The following is a 14,571-nucleotide window of genomic DNA, read 5'->3' on the forward strand; positions in this document are numbered from 1 at the left end:
CACAATGCATGTGATCTGTTTATAAAGGCACAGAATATCTTTAGGTGAGTAGCAACAAATTGGTATTGGAGAATACCCATACCTAGAGAACTAGGAAACTGAAATAGGAAGGTGACTCTCTTCTTGCCCAGAAATGGGACTGCTGGGTATATGTCCAAAGTAAACAAAATTATTATCCTGAAGAGATATTTGTACTCCCATGGTCACAGAAGCATTATTCACAATAGCCAAGGTATGGCAATAACCTAGATGTCTATCAATGGATGACTAGATAAATAAAATGTGGTATACAGACATAATGGAATATCATTCAGCCTTAAAGAAGGAAATACTGTCATTTGCACTAACATGGATGAATCTGGACAGCATTATGCTAAGTAAAATAAGCCAGACAGAGAAAGACAAATACTGCATGGTATCACTTATACGTGGGACCTAAAAAACTATAAGCCAAACCCATAGAAATTCATAGAAAAGTGGCTGTCAGGGGCTAGAGGCTGGGGGAAATGAAATAGGGAGAGGTTGGTAAAAGGGTACAAACTTTCAGGTATAAGACAAATAAGGTCTGAGGATCTAAGGTACAACAAGTGGACTAACAGTGTATTGTTTAATTGAAATCTGCAGAGAGAGAGTAGAACTTAGATGTTCTCTCTCACACGCACACAAAGGTAAAATATGGGAGGTGATAAATGTGTGAACTCAGTGGGTGAAGTCCTCTCACAATGTGTACACATAACAAATCATCATGCCATACTTTTTATTTTACAATTTTATGTTAATTATACCTCAATAAAGATAAAAACACACACATTACAAATGACAGGGCTTTATTCTCTGGTAATCACATTGCTTTATAATTCTTAATACGGTAGTAATTATTTTCTGTGCCTTAAGAGTCCACTAAAATGAACTAGGTATTCCAAAATAAATAAATAAAATAAAATAACTGTTAGATACCTAAGGAAAAAAACCCGTAACTTTCACTAGGTACTTTTCCGATTAAAGTCCAAAAATTTTTATGCATGGTTTAATGGTCAAGTTATGTGATTTTAAGAAAACTATATAATCTCACTGATTTTCAATTTTTCCATGTATAATTTTGTGAGATCCCAGATGTTAATGGTAAAAGACTCACCTGCCCAGGTGCGCTAACCACCACATAAGATAGGTAGACACTCACCTGAATTCAACCACAATCTTCTTCTGGGGAAGGCCAGAAAAAAGCTCACTTTTTAATCCATATTTTGAGCCATCTTCAATCACCTGCTGTAGCACTGTCTGAGGGAAAAAAAAAGGCAAGAGATTTAATGAGAGAAAAACTTGCAATTTTTTGAATTACTTTGCTACTAGGAACCAAGTATTGTTAATTGGTTTATTCTAATGCATGAACTGAAAATCTGATAGCACTGTTAGCATCACCAACTTCTACTGCTAATGCTAGTCAGAGCAATCCTAACATGAGTTAACCTCTATGGGGCCTCTGTGCCCTTTTATACATGATGTCTATTCATCCCTATAATAACCAATGATGTAGACATGTTACAGGTGAAGAAACTGAAGTTTAGAGAGGTAACTGCCAAAAGTCCCACAGCAAATAGAAACAACAAAACCAGAAGCAACATCTAATATTTATCGAACGCCTCGTGTGCCAGGCACTGTACTAAACATTTTATATGTATTAACCCTTCTTCTAGGTGCAAAGTCCTAAGACCACGATTTACTTAACAGAATCTGTGCTACAGATTGCTACGTCCAGCTCAGGACTGATCATCTCTCAGGCATTTCAAACAGAATATGCTCCTATTCCTTCTATATTCTCCCCTTTCATGAACTTCACTCCAAACCCCCCAGAAAACCACATCAGAAGCTGGGTTCTTGGGAGTTCCCTTCATGGCTCAGCGGTTAACAACCCCAACTAGGATCCATGAGGTTGTGGGTTTGATCCCCGACTTCGCTCAATGGGTTAAGGATCCAGTGTTGTCATGAGCTGTGGTGTAGGTCGCAGACATGGCTCAGATCCTGCATTGCTGTGGCTGTGGCATAGGCCAGCAGCTGTAGCTCTGATTCAACCCCTAGCCTGGTAACACTTCCATATGCCACAGTCTCCATAACCAGCCATCTGTTCATCACCAAGCCCTGTACACACTGTCTCCTAAATATCATTTATAGTTTTCCCCTTTTTCGTTGCTTAGACCCTCATCACCTGTCAGCTACACCACTACAAAAACTACAACAAAACAACAGCACCTAACTATCCTCTTATATAATACACGTATTTAATCAGGCCCATGTTTGTTTAAACTCTTCAATGATTCCCTCACCACTTAAGAGACTTTACCAGTTTCTGGTTTGATTTTTACTTTACATGCATATCATTTTTCCTTTTTTTAATTTTGAGGAAATTGATTTGGCAAAAGGAATACTGTTAGGTCCATAAAAATCAGAAGTTAGAAGTGCTAAGTTTTGCAGTTCCCGTCATGGCTCAGTGGTTAACAAATCCGACTAGGAACCATGAGGTTGCGGGTTCGATCCCTGGCCTTGCTCAGTGTATTAAGGACCTGGCGTTGCCGTGAGCTGTGGTGTAGGTCGCAGACATGGCTCAGATCCCATATTGCTGTGGCCCTGGTGTACACTGGAGGCTACAGCTTGGATTTGACCCCTAGCCTGGGAACCTCCATATGCTGCGGGAGCGGCCCAAGAAAATGGCAAAAAGACAAAAAAAAAAAAAAGAAGTGTTAAGTTTTATCCAATAATGTAATAACTATTAAAATGAAATAAATTTCATTAGCATAAGTAATACCAAAAAATCAGGACATGTGCCACCTGTGGTACACATAACACACCATGGAAAATAATGATGCAGGAGAAAGCTGAAGCTCTTATCAGATCATGTAAGGTCCTGTAAAATTTCATCTTCCCCCATGCCATCCTATGTGCAAACCATACTCAATCACCTGCTAATTTCCAGACAAGGTCATGTTCTTCACTGGCCCACACTGTCCCTTCTGCCTGGAATGTGTGCCCTTGTATCTCCCAAATGTATTTTTTATCTTTGGCCCAATTCAAGGTTACCCTGGCTCCTCAAGACAGATTAAAAAAGAAAAGATTTACATGTACCTTTCTTTACACTGGGATTGCATCTTATATATGCCTTCATTGTCTGATTCATCCCACTGGCTACCCATCACACATTATACTGTGATTTTTTTTTTCTTTTAAGGACCACACCTGTGGCATATGGCAGTCCTAGGCTAGGGGTCACACTAGAGCTGCAGCTGCCAGCCTACACCACAGTCACAGGAACACTAGATCCAAGCAACATCTGCGACCTACAACATAGCTCATGGCAACGCCGGATCCTCAACCCACTAAGTGGAGCCAGGGATCGAGTCTGCATCCTAATGGATAGGAGTCAGGTTAACCCACTGAGCCATAACGGAACTCTGACACCGCGATTTTTTTTTAAATGCTTTTCTTTCAGATTATAATCTTGCTGAGGGCAAGATATATGCCACTTCAGTATTAGAGTTCTTGGCAAATAGTAAGTAGGAAGTTTACTGAATTAGTGGGCACAAAGAAGAATATCAGCGAATTAGTCAAAGTTCCCTGATATTCCAATAAAAGAATAAGTTAGAGGCCCATCTATTCACCAGTATGCACTTTTAAAGGTAAGATGTACTCAGCAATGTAAGTGTAGGTACAAAAAAGAACTTAAAAATCAGAAATCAAATCTTTCAAAGGTTTCATTTTTCAGAATTTTTAGCAAATTAACAAATTTTCCAGTTGGCTGGTACTTTCTGTTTATCTACCAGCATTACATTTTCTATGGAAATTTTTGACATTTTATCTAATTCTTTATTGGTTGATATTTCTCTACAACTCCCAACACAACTGCTACAGAAGTTACCACTACTTGATGAATTAGTCAGTTCCTTAATAGTTGAAAATTACTTAATCATTCATTCTTTCCATGTGTTCAGCCAACTGAACCTGCCTATTGTCATAAACTCAATTAGTGAAATAATGAGCTGAGTTAGAGCCACTTAAATCAGTATCTCTTTTTCCATCTTTTTCCCTTAAGTTTTGGTAGAGCATGCAAAGTTGAATTTGGCAAATATAAAAATGCACGTGTGCACATTGCGTATTTCTAAGGCACACCTAAAAAACAGGATTTTGTTTGCTTTTTTCCTATTTGGTTAAACTCTTATTTTCTCTTTTTTCTCACAGTAAAACTGAATTAACTATTATTTGAAGTTACAGTTTCTCCTGAAAGTCTTCTGTAGGCTATTTCCAGGTTGAAGTTTGGTACCAAAGTGATCGTTGTTCACAGCGATAAGTTCTTCTAGCCTTGAAAAATTTATTTATTTATATGTTTTTGTCTTTTTGCCCTTTGAAAGGCTGCTCCTGCAGCATATGGAGGTTCCCAGGCTAGGGGTTGAATTGGAGCTGTAGCCACCGGCCTACGCCAGAGCCACAGCAACGCGGGATCTGAGCCGCATCTGCTCACCACAGCTCACAGCAATGTCGGATCCTTAACCGACTGAGCAAGGCCAGGGATCGAACCCGCAACCTCATGGTTCCTAGTCGGATTCGTTAACCACTGAGCCACGACGCGAACTCCTAGCCTTGAAAAATTTATTTTCTAGTCCCAGAGATTTGGTAGTTCCAATTACCTTTAATTTCACATTTTAGACTGTGATTTACAAGAAGACATTATAAACCACTATTAGTGATCCAAACCTAAGCTAACATTCAATCAATCTCTGGTGCTACCAGTGCTAATAATTCAATGACAATGTATGGACAAATACATTGTATGCAAAGCTAAGTTTGTACATGTGTAAGCAATGACAAATTCTTACTTCTCTGTTTAAGGAGTAAGTTTTGGACACAGAGCATTGGCTATGTGTCAAGCTTAACAACTTTAAAATGCAAAAACGGAGTTCCCATTGTGGCTCAGAGGGTTATGAACCCAATTAGTATCCATGAGGATACAGGTTCGATCCCTGGCCTTGTTCAGTAGGTTAAGGATCTGGTGTTGCCGAAAGTTGTGGTGTAGGTCACAGACACGGCTCAGATCCCTCATGGCTGCGGCTGTGGTCAGCAGTTGCTGCTCAGATACAGCCCCTAGCCTGTAAACTTCCATATGCCACGAGTGCGGCCCTCAAAAGCAAAAAAAAAAAAAAAAAGTTTTATAATGGTCTTAAGAAGGACCATTTTCTTCTTGAAAAATTCATCAGATATGCAAATGAACAGTTTAAGGCCTGAAAGTAATGAAGTCAGACATAGAAGAAATTAGGCTTTGAGCAGATAAGAATTACACAGGCATATTCAATACTTCTTTTTCAGCCCATGAGTGTTCACTATTCTAGGATCTATCTTCACTGCAACATTGAGCAGGGCTACTGTGAGCAATCTGCTTGTTTCTTTAATGGAAATCACACTAATATCCAGATCCTCAAAGCTACAATGAAGGGAAGATTTCCATGTGACCTCAAAACCCTAACTCTTGTCTCTCCACTATCAACAAAGAAGGATTTTGCAATATTTTTAATAAGTGAGCTAGTGGGCATCCTTAAACACAGAAACTCTCCTGGTCAATTAACTGTAATAAAACATGAAAATCCATGACCATTTAAATGTTAAATATTAACTAAATATACGCCTTGCCTTGAAATATGAACCATATCTCTTTCAGCTAAGCTGGTTGTAAAAACAAACTCCATCTGCCATAGTACATTTCCCCATCTCAAGGAAAACAAACAAACAAAAAACCCTAAAATAATGTTACCTATCAATTGACCTAATGTTTGGAGGGTGCTTTGGTGAGCTGCATCTTCCTTCCATAAACACTAAGACAGATATACGAAATGTTATCAAGAGCCCACCGAGTTGTAGACAATTTTTTTTTGTCTTTTGTCTTTTTTTGTTGTTGTTGTTGTTGTTGCTATTTCTTGGGCCACTCCCGCGGCATATGGAGGTTCCCAGGCTAGGGGTTGAATCGGAGCTGTAGCCACCGGCCTATGCCAGAGCCACAGCAACATGGGATCCGAGCCGCGTCTGCAACCTACACTACAGCTCACGGCAACGCCGGATCCTTAACCCTGAGCAAGGGCAGGGACCGAACCCGCAACCTCATGGTTCCTAGTCGGATTCGTTAACCACTGCGCCACGACGGAAACTCCGACAATTTTTTTTTAACAAGCTCAAGACAAATTTCCTCTTGTTCCTGTGACATTTTGGTTAACAAGTTTACCTTGAAGTAATAGTGCAAAAAGATAAAAGACAAAAGTTCAAAGATCTAGAGACAAGCATGAAACCCTCTATCTCCTTCAGAAGAATTACAGGGCTGATGGGTAAATGTCTGCAAACTACATAACCTTGGTAAGATACTGTATTATTAGAAATTTTGGTCTTATACTTATTTTCAATTCAAGATCATGGCATTTACTAAAACCGGCCAATCGAACACTGGTGTGTATTTCTTAAACCATGCACTATGATAAATTTTAAAGTTCAATTGAGACAAAGGGGCTTTTACCACTCCTTATTCAGGATTACCTGTCCTCCACGGTCTCCTTCAAGGGAGACTCAATTCCTCCATGAGGTTTCCCCAGCTTCTCCAAGTCATACAGATTTCTCCATCTTTGATCTTTCTTATGCTTATTGAATCAACCATCTTTTTTTTTTTTAATATTTATTGTTTCATTAAAAGAAATGTCTTATTGTTTCCTCTATACAAATCTTATGCTTCCAACATATTATAGACTACCAGAGAGTGGAAACCAACAGTGCCTTTCTTGTACTCATTACAAAGTCCATTAATTCATTTAAAAATAGTTTTCTCGCCCCTGCAGCATGCCCAGCACTGTGTTAGGAACCAGGAATCCAAAAGTGACAAAAACAGATGCTTTAAGTTCCAATGGAAAATAGAGTTTAAAGGGCAATAGGCATTAATCAAATAAAAAGAATGTAAAATAGCAATGATAAATTCTGCCAGGGGAGAGATGTAGTATTATGAGAGTATATAAATGAAGGGTCAGAAAGGCAGTGCTAGGGAACATCGAGATCTGAAGGGTAGGAATATTGATCTCAGGGTGGCATTCCAGGCAGAGGGATCAGAATGCACAAAGATTATGAGGCAAGAGGAGGCACAGAAAGTTTAACAACTGGAGGAAAACCACTGTAGCTAAAGCAGGGGGAATGAGTGAAGGTGCAACACTGGAACATAACCCATTCTTACCTTTGTTAATAGTTCTCTGTTTATTTTAAAATTTACGGTCCCTTGACCAGTGCTGATTTCACTGACCACTGTATCACATTTTAGCTGAAAAGAGAACAGGTCAAGTAAAACAGGTATGTTAGGAAACAGACCTAATGAGATCTGTAGTTCTAATGCCATCAGACTGACTTTCAAGGGCAGCAGAGTGTCCTCTCTCACAGTCACTGTGTCTGGACCTGGGCCTTGGCCAGTCTCTCCAGTTCCATCATTCTGTTTGCATTGACGCGTTTTCTTCTTTTCCTGACTGGAATGCTACTCTGTATTCAGAGTCTCTTTCTTTCTCTTTCCTATTCTTGTGCTTCAAATTCACCATCTAACATGGCAAAACAGAAGCACCACTTACTTCCATCCTACATACCCTGACATGCAATGAAGTCTTTTTTTATTTCACCCGCCCTGCATGAGAATGAGAGACATGACATCTGTCAGGGCCTCTGCTAAAACAACTCCCACCCACATGTAAAAAGTGAATAATTTAAACACTTCATCTTCAATGAATATGCTTTACATTTTTAACCAATTAAAATGTTCAAAGCACCTGATATACTCATAGAGCTTGGAGAGATACCTGCTGTCTCTGAAGAGCCACTAGTCTTTACTTTTGGGAACTCACAGGAAGTGGAGGAGGAAATATTGTAATTAGGATAATTTTATTCCTGGCATAATTCCTGAAAAAATCTGGGGTGATTTTGTGATCCAATAAACATTTACCTAGCTACCAAAGCTCCTTCACCATATACATCCTTTAAACATCTTTTTCTATGACAGTGACTTTCATTGTTCCACTTCAACATGCCCAAGCCCTTCTCTGTGTCACATGTAATAACCCTATTTAAAAACCAAACTCTGTCCCAAGCCTGCCTTTTCTGAAGGCATTACGCTACCAATTTGATGTGGTCATTCTCCACAATCCTTTCAAGTCCTCTTTTAGATATCAAACCCACCAGAGAAATTAGAACTGAAAGAGCTTTATTAAATCATCTAACCACTTCTCTGCAATCATGATTCTATTTACACCTAATCATTTCTTCTCATATTTTAATGCTCATCTTCTCAGAAACTCATTTTAAAAATTGCAACCCACTGCTCTAATTTATCAAGCTTATTCTCCTAAATGCAGAAGTCCATCCAGCTTCAATCTGTAAATTTAATTAACACTTCGGTCTTCCTGTAAGTGGTTAATCAAAAAATTGAACAATGTCAGCTCAAGAGGAATGTTTTATAACTAATGTGAAAAATCATCCTAACCTTATAGTACATGGCTGAAGTAAATTTAAATTATACTTTCTAAAGTGCCTTGAACAAAGAAACACTATTAAATTCATTTCATGGCTGGGATAGCCTGCAGAGTATTTTTTTTTCTTTGAAATAATGTTTATTATACTGTCAAAAAGAGATAAAGTACCTTCTCTGCCAGTCTCATGGCTTGAATTTGAATGTCTGGTCTTGAATGGTCATTGTTGTTTTCCAGTAGAGAATCCACAGAAAGTTGAAAGTCAGCTACTTCTCTATAGACAGACATTGAAACAGGAAAGGGCTATTACCTTAAAAACATTACTAGTGTAACAAAAAAATACTAACCACTCCAGGTTCTCTACACAGACACTATTTTTATCAGAAGGTGTTACACTTTCAAAATATAGAGCAACTAGAAATGTCATCACCTTTTACTGATTTAGAACTTATCTTGTACCATCTTATAAAATTCTTCCTCTTTCATTATCTAGTTTGTAGGTTGATGATCTCTCTCTGTGAGAGAGGAAGAGCAACCGCCTTATTTGACAGAAATGAAAAATGATATCTGGCAACTTCAATGTCTCCACTAAAATCCTAGTGCAACTAATAAGCTGACTTAGGAAAAAAAAAAAAAGCTCAAGTCTCTTGACCTCTTCTATAATTCTTCCACTCTTCCAAGTGCTTTCTTCTTTCAAGCCCCTTCAATGACCTTTGAAATTTTAAAATATGTTGTTCGACATGAAAAAAAAAAATATTCTTAATACTCAGTAGTTTCCTTAAAAAGATAAGATACTGCCATTTATTCTTTTCACTGGGTTGGGGATGAAACAATGTAAAACAAAGAAACCAAGAAAGAAACACAAAGCAACTGTGAAAACAATAATTTGCTTCTTGAGAGCAGTTATCTAAGGAAGGATGGTAAGGAGTGGAATCAAAGAAGTATATATAGGTGGCTTCAACAGTATCCATAATGTTTGATTTCTAAAAACAAAAAATTGGAAACAAATTAAGACTTGACATGGTAGAACGTGAGCATGAGTGTTCATTACATTATTCCCTACAAATTTTCTGTAGTTTTGAAATTGTTCAATGTATTAAAATAATTATAATTAATATACAAACATCTATACAATTACCCATATTGAACATCTTCTAATGTTTAATAAGGAACTAGAGAATGAGACTCTATGTGCAAAATAAGTGGGTTGAATCATTATCTGTCTGTAACACAAGGCCATATTTTAGAGGAACACAAATGACTTCCTTCTTATCACTCTTAAAATTCAGGCACAAGTGTAAAAATCCTTTGTGACTTCTGATCACATTATAGAACTAGTCAATAATGACCCTTAAGAATCTTCCCGAGCCTTGAGAGTAGCCAAGATGGCAGAGCAGGAAGACCTGGAGCTCATTTCCTCCCACATGCACACCAGAATTCCCAGTATTTACAGAGTAACTATCCATGAAAAAATGACCTGAGGACTGGGAGAAAAGATCTTATACAGATTAAGACATAAAGAAGGTGCCACAATGAGACTGGTAAGAGAGGCAGAGATAGGGTATGGTCAAGACCCATAAATAGGAAGATAATTACGACTGCAGTGGCTTTCCCCAAGAAGTAAACGGTCTGAGACCCACACTGAGTTCCCTTGCCTGGGGGTCTTACACTGAGAAAAGGAGCCCCTAGCATGTTTGGCTTTGAAAGCCAGTGGGGCTTACTTTCAGGAGAGCCAGAGGACTGTGGTAAACAGAGAACTCTCTCTTAAAGGTCTAAGGCCACGATAAAAGCATAACTTGAAATGAACAAGGGTTAGACCCACATGCAGATCTCGAAGAGGCAGGGGGCAAACAGAGCTCACCCTGGGGACAGGGATGGCGGCAGCAGCCAATTTAGGAAGCTCATCATGAGGATAATCTCCCAACAAACAAAAGTCCAGGACTAGAAGGCTTCACAGGGAAATTTTCACAAACATTTAGAGAAATGTTAACATCTACGCCTCTCAAACTATTCCAGAAAACTGTACAGAAAGGAATGTTTCCAAATCTATTCTACAAGGTTAGATCACCCTGATACCCAAACCAGATAAAGATACACTGCAGAAAGAAAACTACAGATCAATATTACTGATAAATACAGATGTAAAAAATCTTCAGCAAAATACTTGCAAATTAAACTCAATAATACATTAAAATGATCATACACCACGACCAAGGGAATTTCACCCAAGGATGCAAGGATGGTTCGAAATCTACAAATCAATCAACATGATACATGATATTAACAACTGGAGAATAGAAATTATAAAAGTTGTCAACAAAACCCAACATCCACCTAGGAAAAACAACTCTCAACAAAGTGGGCACAGAGGGTATATATACCTCAACATCATAAAGGCCATATGTGACATGCCCACGGTTAACATCATACTCAAGTTGAGAAGCTGAAAGCATTTCTTCTAAGATTAGGAACCAGACACTCTCACCACTTTTATTCACTATAGTATTAGAAGTCCTAGCCACAGCAATCAGACAAGAAATAGGAAGAGTCAAAATTGAAAAAGAAAAAGCAAAACTGTTACTGTATACAAACGACATACTATACACAGAAATCCCCAAGAAGCCACCAAACTACTAGAACTCTTCAATGAAGAGTTGCAGTATACAAAATTAACATACAGAAATCTATTCCATTTCTATATACTAACAATGAACTATTAGACAGAAACTGAAGAAAATAGTCTCATTCACAATCATATTAAAAATAATAAGATACCTGGGAGTGAATTAAGGAGTAAAAGATTTGCAATAAGACACTGATGAAAGAAACTGAAGATGACACAAACAGATGGAAAAATATACCATGCTCTTGGACTGGAAGAATTAATATTGTTAAAATGATCATACTACCCAAGGCAATGTACAGATTCAATGCAATCCCTATCAAACACGAATGGTATTTTCCACAGAACTAGAGCAAAATATTCTAAAATTTGTATGGAAACACAAAAGACCCTGAATAGCCAGAATAATCTTGAGAAACAACAACAAAACTGAAGGTATAATGCTCTTTGATTTCAAACTATACCACAAGCTATATTAATCAAAATAGTATTAATCAACACAGACACATAGATCAATGGAATAGAATACAAAGCCCAGTAGTAAACCAACATTTATATGGGCAATTTATCTGATAAAGAAGGCAAGAATACACAATGGGGAAAATACCATCTTTTCAAAAATTAGTGTTGGGGAAATTGGACATTTACATGCCAAAAAAAAAAAAAAAAAGTGGACTATGCTCTAACACCAGGCACGAAAATAAGTAAAATGAGATTAAAGAATTAAATGTTAAGACCTGAAAAATAAAACTAGAAAATACAAGCAATATGCTCTTTGACATTAATCTTAGTATTATTATTATTTTGGGGGGGTTATGTCTCCTCAGGCAAGGAAAACAAAGCAAAAATAAACCAATGGGAGCTAGTCAATCTAAAAATCTTTTGCGGGGGTGGGGAGGGAAAAGATGGTGGAGTAGAAAAATTCAAGCTTACCTCCTCTCATGAAAACAGCAAAATTACAGCTGATTGCCAAACAACCATCAAAAAAAGAGACTAGAAGCTGCCAAAAAAGAACCTACACCCAAAGACAAAGAAGCCACAATGAGATGGTAGGAGGGGTGCTTTTGTGCAATTCCCATACACACCAGGTGGGTGATCCACATATTGGAAAATAACTATGTCACAGAGGATCTCCAACAGGCGTGAGTGTTTCAAACCCCATGCCAAGTCCTCCAGCCTGGGGGTCTGGCATTGGCAGGAGGAGCTCCTGGAGCATTTGGCGAAAGGCCAGTGGGGCTTGAGGGCAGGAGCTCTATAGAACTAGGGGAACAGGGGTGATGCTGAAGGCCAGTGGGGCTTGAGGGCAGGAGCTCTATAGGACTGGGGGAACAGGGACGTCACTCTTGGAGGGTGCACACAGGGTTTATGTGCTCTGGGTCCCAGAGTAAAGCAGGGACTCCATAAGAATCTGGGTGAGACACACCTGTGGGTCACAGAAGGTCTCCTGGGAAAGCAGGGGGTGGCTGTGGCTTGCTGAGGAGGCAGGACATTGGAAGCTGAGGTCCCAGTGAATAATCCTCAGCAGGAGATCCCCTGGAGGCTGCCATATGTATATATATTTTTTCTTTTTATGGCCATACCTGTAGCATATGGAAGTTTCCAGGCCAGGGTCAAATTGGAGCTGCAGCTGAAGCTCACACCACAGCTATGGCAACACCGGATCTAACCCAAAACTACAACCCGTCCCACAGCCTGCAGCAACGCTGGATCCCCAACCCACCGAGCAAGGCCAGGGACCAAACCTCACAGAGACAAGGTTGGGTCCTCAACCCACGAGATACAATGGGAACTCTAAGGCTGCCATTTTGAAAAACTCTGCCTCAACCATCAGGGCTGAGAAGCCCCAGGCCAAACAACAAGCAGAATGGGAACACCACACCACCTATCAGCACACAGGCTTCTTTCCAGGCACAGGGCTGCCTCTAACACCAAGAGACAAAGCCAGTCAGGACTGAAAACCATCTAAATATACATCAACAGGAGAGCATTAAGAGTATTACTTAACTATTGTTAAAAAGTGGTATTTCCAAAAAAAACGATGCAAGGCAAAAGGTTCAAAATCGTACATGGAGTAGTTTTACGGCTATGACATTTGAAAGGCTGAAAGACATATTCAAAGAGAAAACAAAAAATCCACCACCTTGCTAACATCAGTTGTCTCACTGTAGTAGGAGTTATTAGGAATTTTTCCCTCTTCTTATTCTTCTGTGCTTTCTTGAATTTCCTTAAGATTATCTGTTTTGCTTTTGTGATAGAAAAACTAATTAAAAACAAAAAACTTCTATATCTAGACTATGGAAAGCAGTAAATGTCAAAATAGTCCACTATGAAGAAGAGTGGGTAGGGGTGCAGCCGAAACAAAACTGGCTATGTGCTAATGATTATGAGTGATGGGCACAGAGGAGTTAATTAAACTATTTCCTCTACTTTAGCATCATTCATAATTAAAGAAAAATAAAAATAAATTTAATAAGCAACTTTCCCACTACTTCTGGGCAGTTGCTGTTGTGGTTTCAGAGGGAAATCCATAGATCTGAGTAGTACCGGCTTGTAATACTGATGTCCACTGCAAGCAGTATAAATAGGAATTTCACTACAGTTGAAAATACAGTTGACCCTTAAACAATGTGGTGAGTATGGGCGCTGACCCTCCAAGCAGCTGACAATCTGAGTATAATTTTACAGTCATCCTTTCAAATTCATGGTTCTGTATCCATGGATTATACTAATTGTGGATCAGGTAGTGCTGTAGTTCATACTAATTGACAAAAAAAAAAATCTATGTGTAAGTGGACCTACGCTGTTCAAACCCACGTTGTTCACAGGTCAACTGTATAACTGAGAGAATTAAGAGACTTGAGAAAACTGATGGGAGTTCCCATTGTGGCTCAGTGGAAATGACTCTGACTAGCATCCATGAGGATGCAGGTTCGATCCCTGGCCTCGCTCTGTGGGTTAAGGATCTGGTGTTGCCATGAGCTGTGGTATAATTTGCAGACACGGCTCAGATCCCATGTTGCTGTGGCTGTGGCTAGGCCAGTGGCTACAGCTCCAATTTGACCCCTAGCCTGGGAATCTCCATATGCTGCAGGTGCAGCCCTAAAAATACAAAAAGGAAAAAAAAAAAAAAGACCTGAGAATATTGATTCATATCACATTAACAAAAATAATATTTCCTAATTCTCCTGGTACGTAATAGCATTTTAGAATAAAGTTAGAAATATGAAAGAGTTAGGCTTTGTTTTAAATACTGCAAAAGACACTTGGGTTTATTAAGGCAAAGCAGTAGAGATTTCCTTTGTTTAAATAAATAGATTTATTTGTTAATTAATTAATTAGTTAATTTGTTTTTGTCTTTTTAGGGCCACATCCACAGCATATGGAGGTTCCCAGGCTAGGGGTCGAATCAGAGCTGTAGCTGCTAGCCTACAC

The 14,571-nt window shown here is 38.8% G+C and overlaps 1 protein-coding gene across 4 annotated transcripts in view; it reads right to left on the bottom strand.

Moving 5' to 3' along the window:
* Positions 1 to 14,571, bottom strand: part of RARS2 (arginyl-tRNA synthetase 2, mitochondrial) — a 76,062-nt gene that overhangs the window by 39,723 nt on the left and 21,768 nt on the right. For 3 of the 4 annotated variants that reach the window (XM_047760848.1, XM_047760839.1, XM_047760863.1), the window contains exons 3-5: positions 8,688 to 8,790; positions 7,244 to 7,327; positions 1,181 to 1,278 (exon numbers count right to left, since the gene is read on the bottom strand). In XM_047760848.1, the coding sequence (XP_047616804.1) occupies positions 1,181 to 1,278; positions 7,244 to 7,327; positions 8,688 to 8,790 (285 nt within the window). The remainder of the gene's footprint in view (positions 1 to 1,180; positions 1,279 to 7,243; positions 7,328 to 8,687; positions 8,791 to 14,571) is intronic. The other variant, XM_047760852.1, reaches the window with a different exon arrangement.

The sequence above is a fragment of the Phacochoerus africanus genome, chromosome 2 (genome assembly GCF_016906955.1).
Source record: "Phacochoerus africanus isolate WHEZ1 chromosome 2, ROS_Pafr_v1, whole genome shotgun sequence".
In the NCBI taxonomy this organism is placed as follows: domain Eukaryota; kingdom Metazoa; phylum Chordata; class Mammalia; order Artiodactyla; family Suidae; genus Phacochoerus; species Phacochoerus africanus.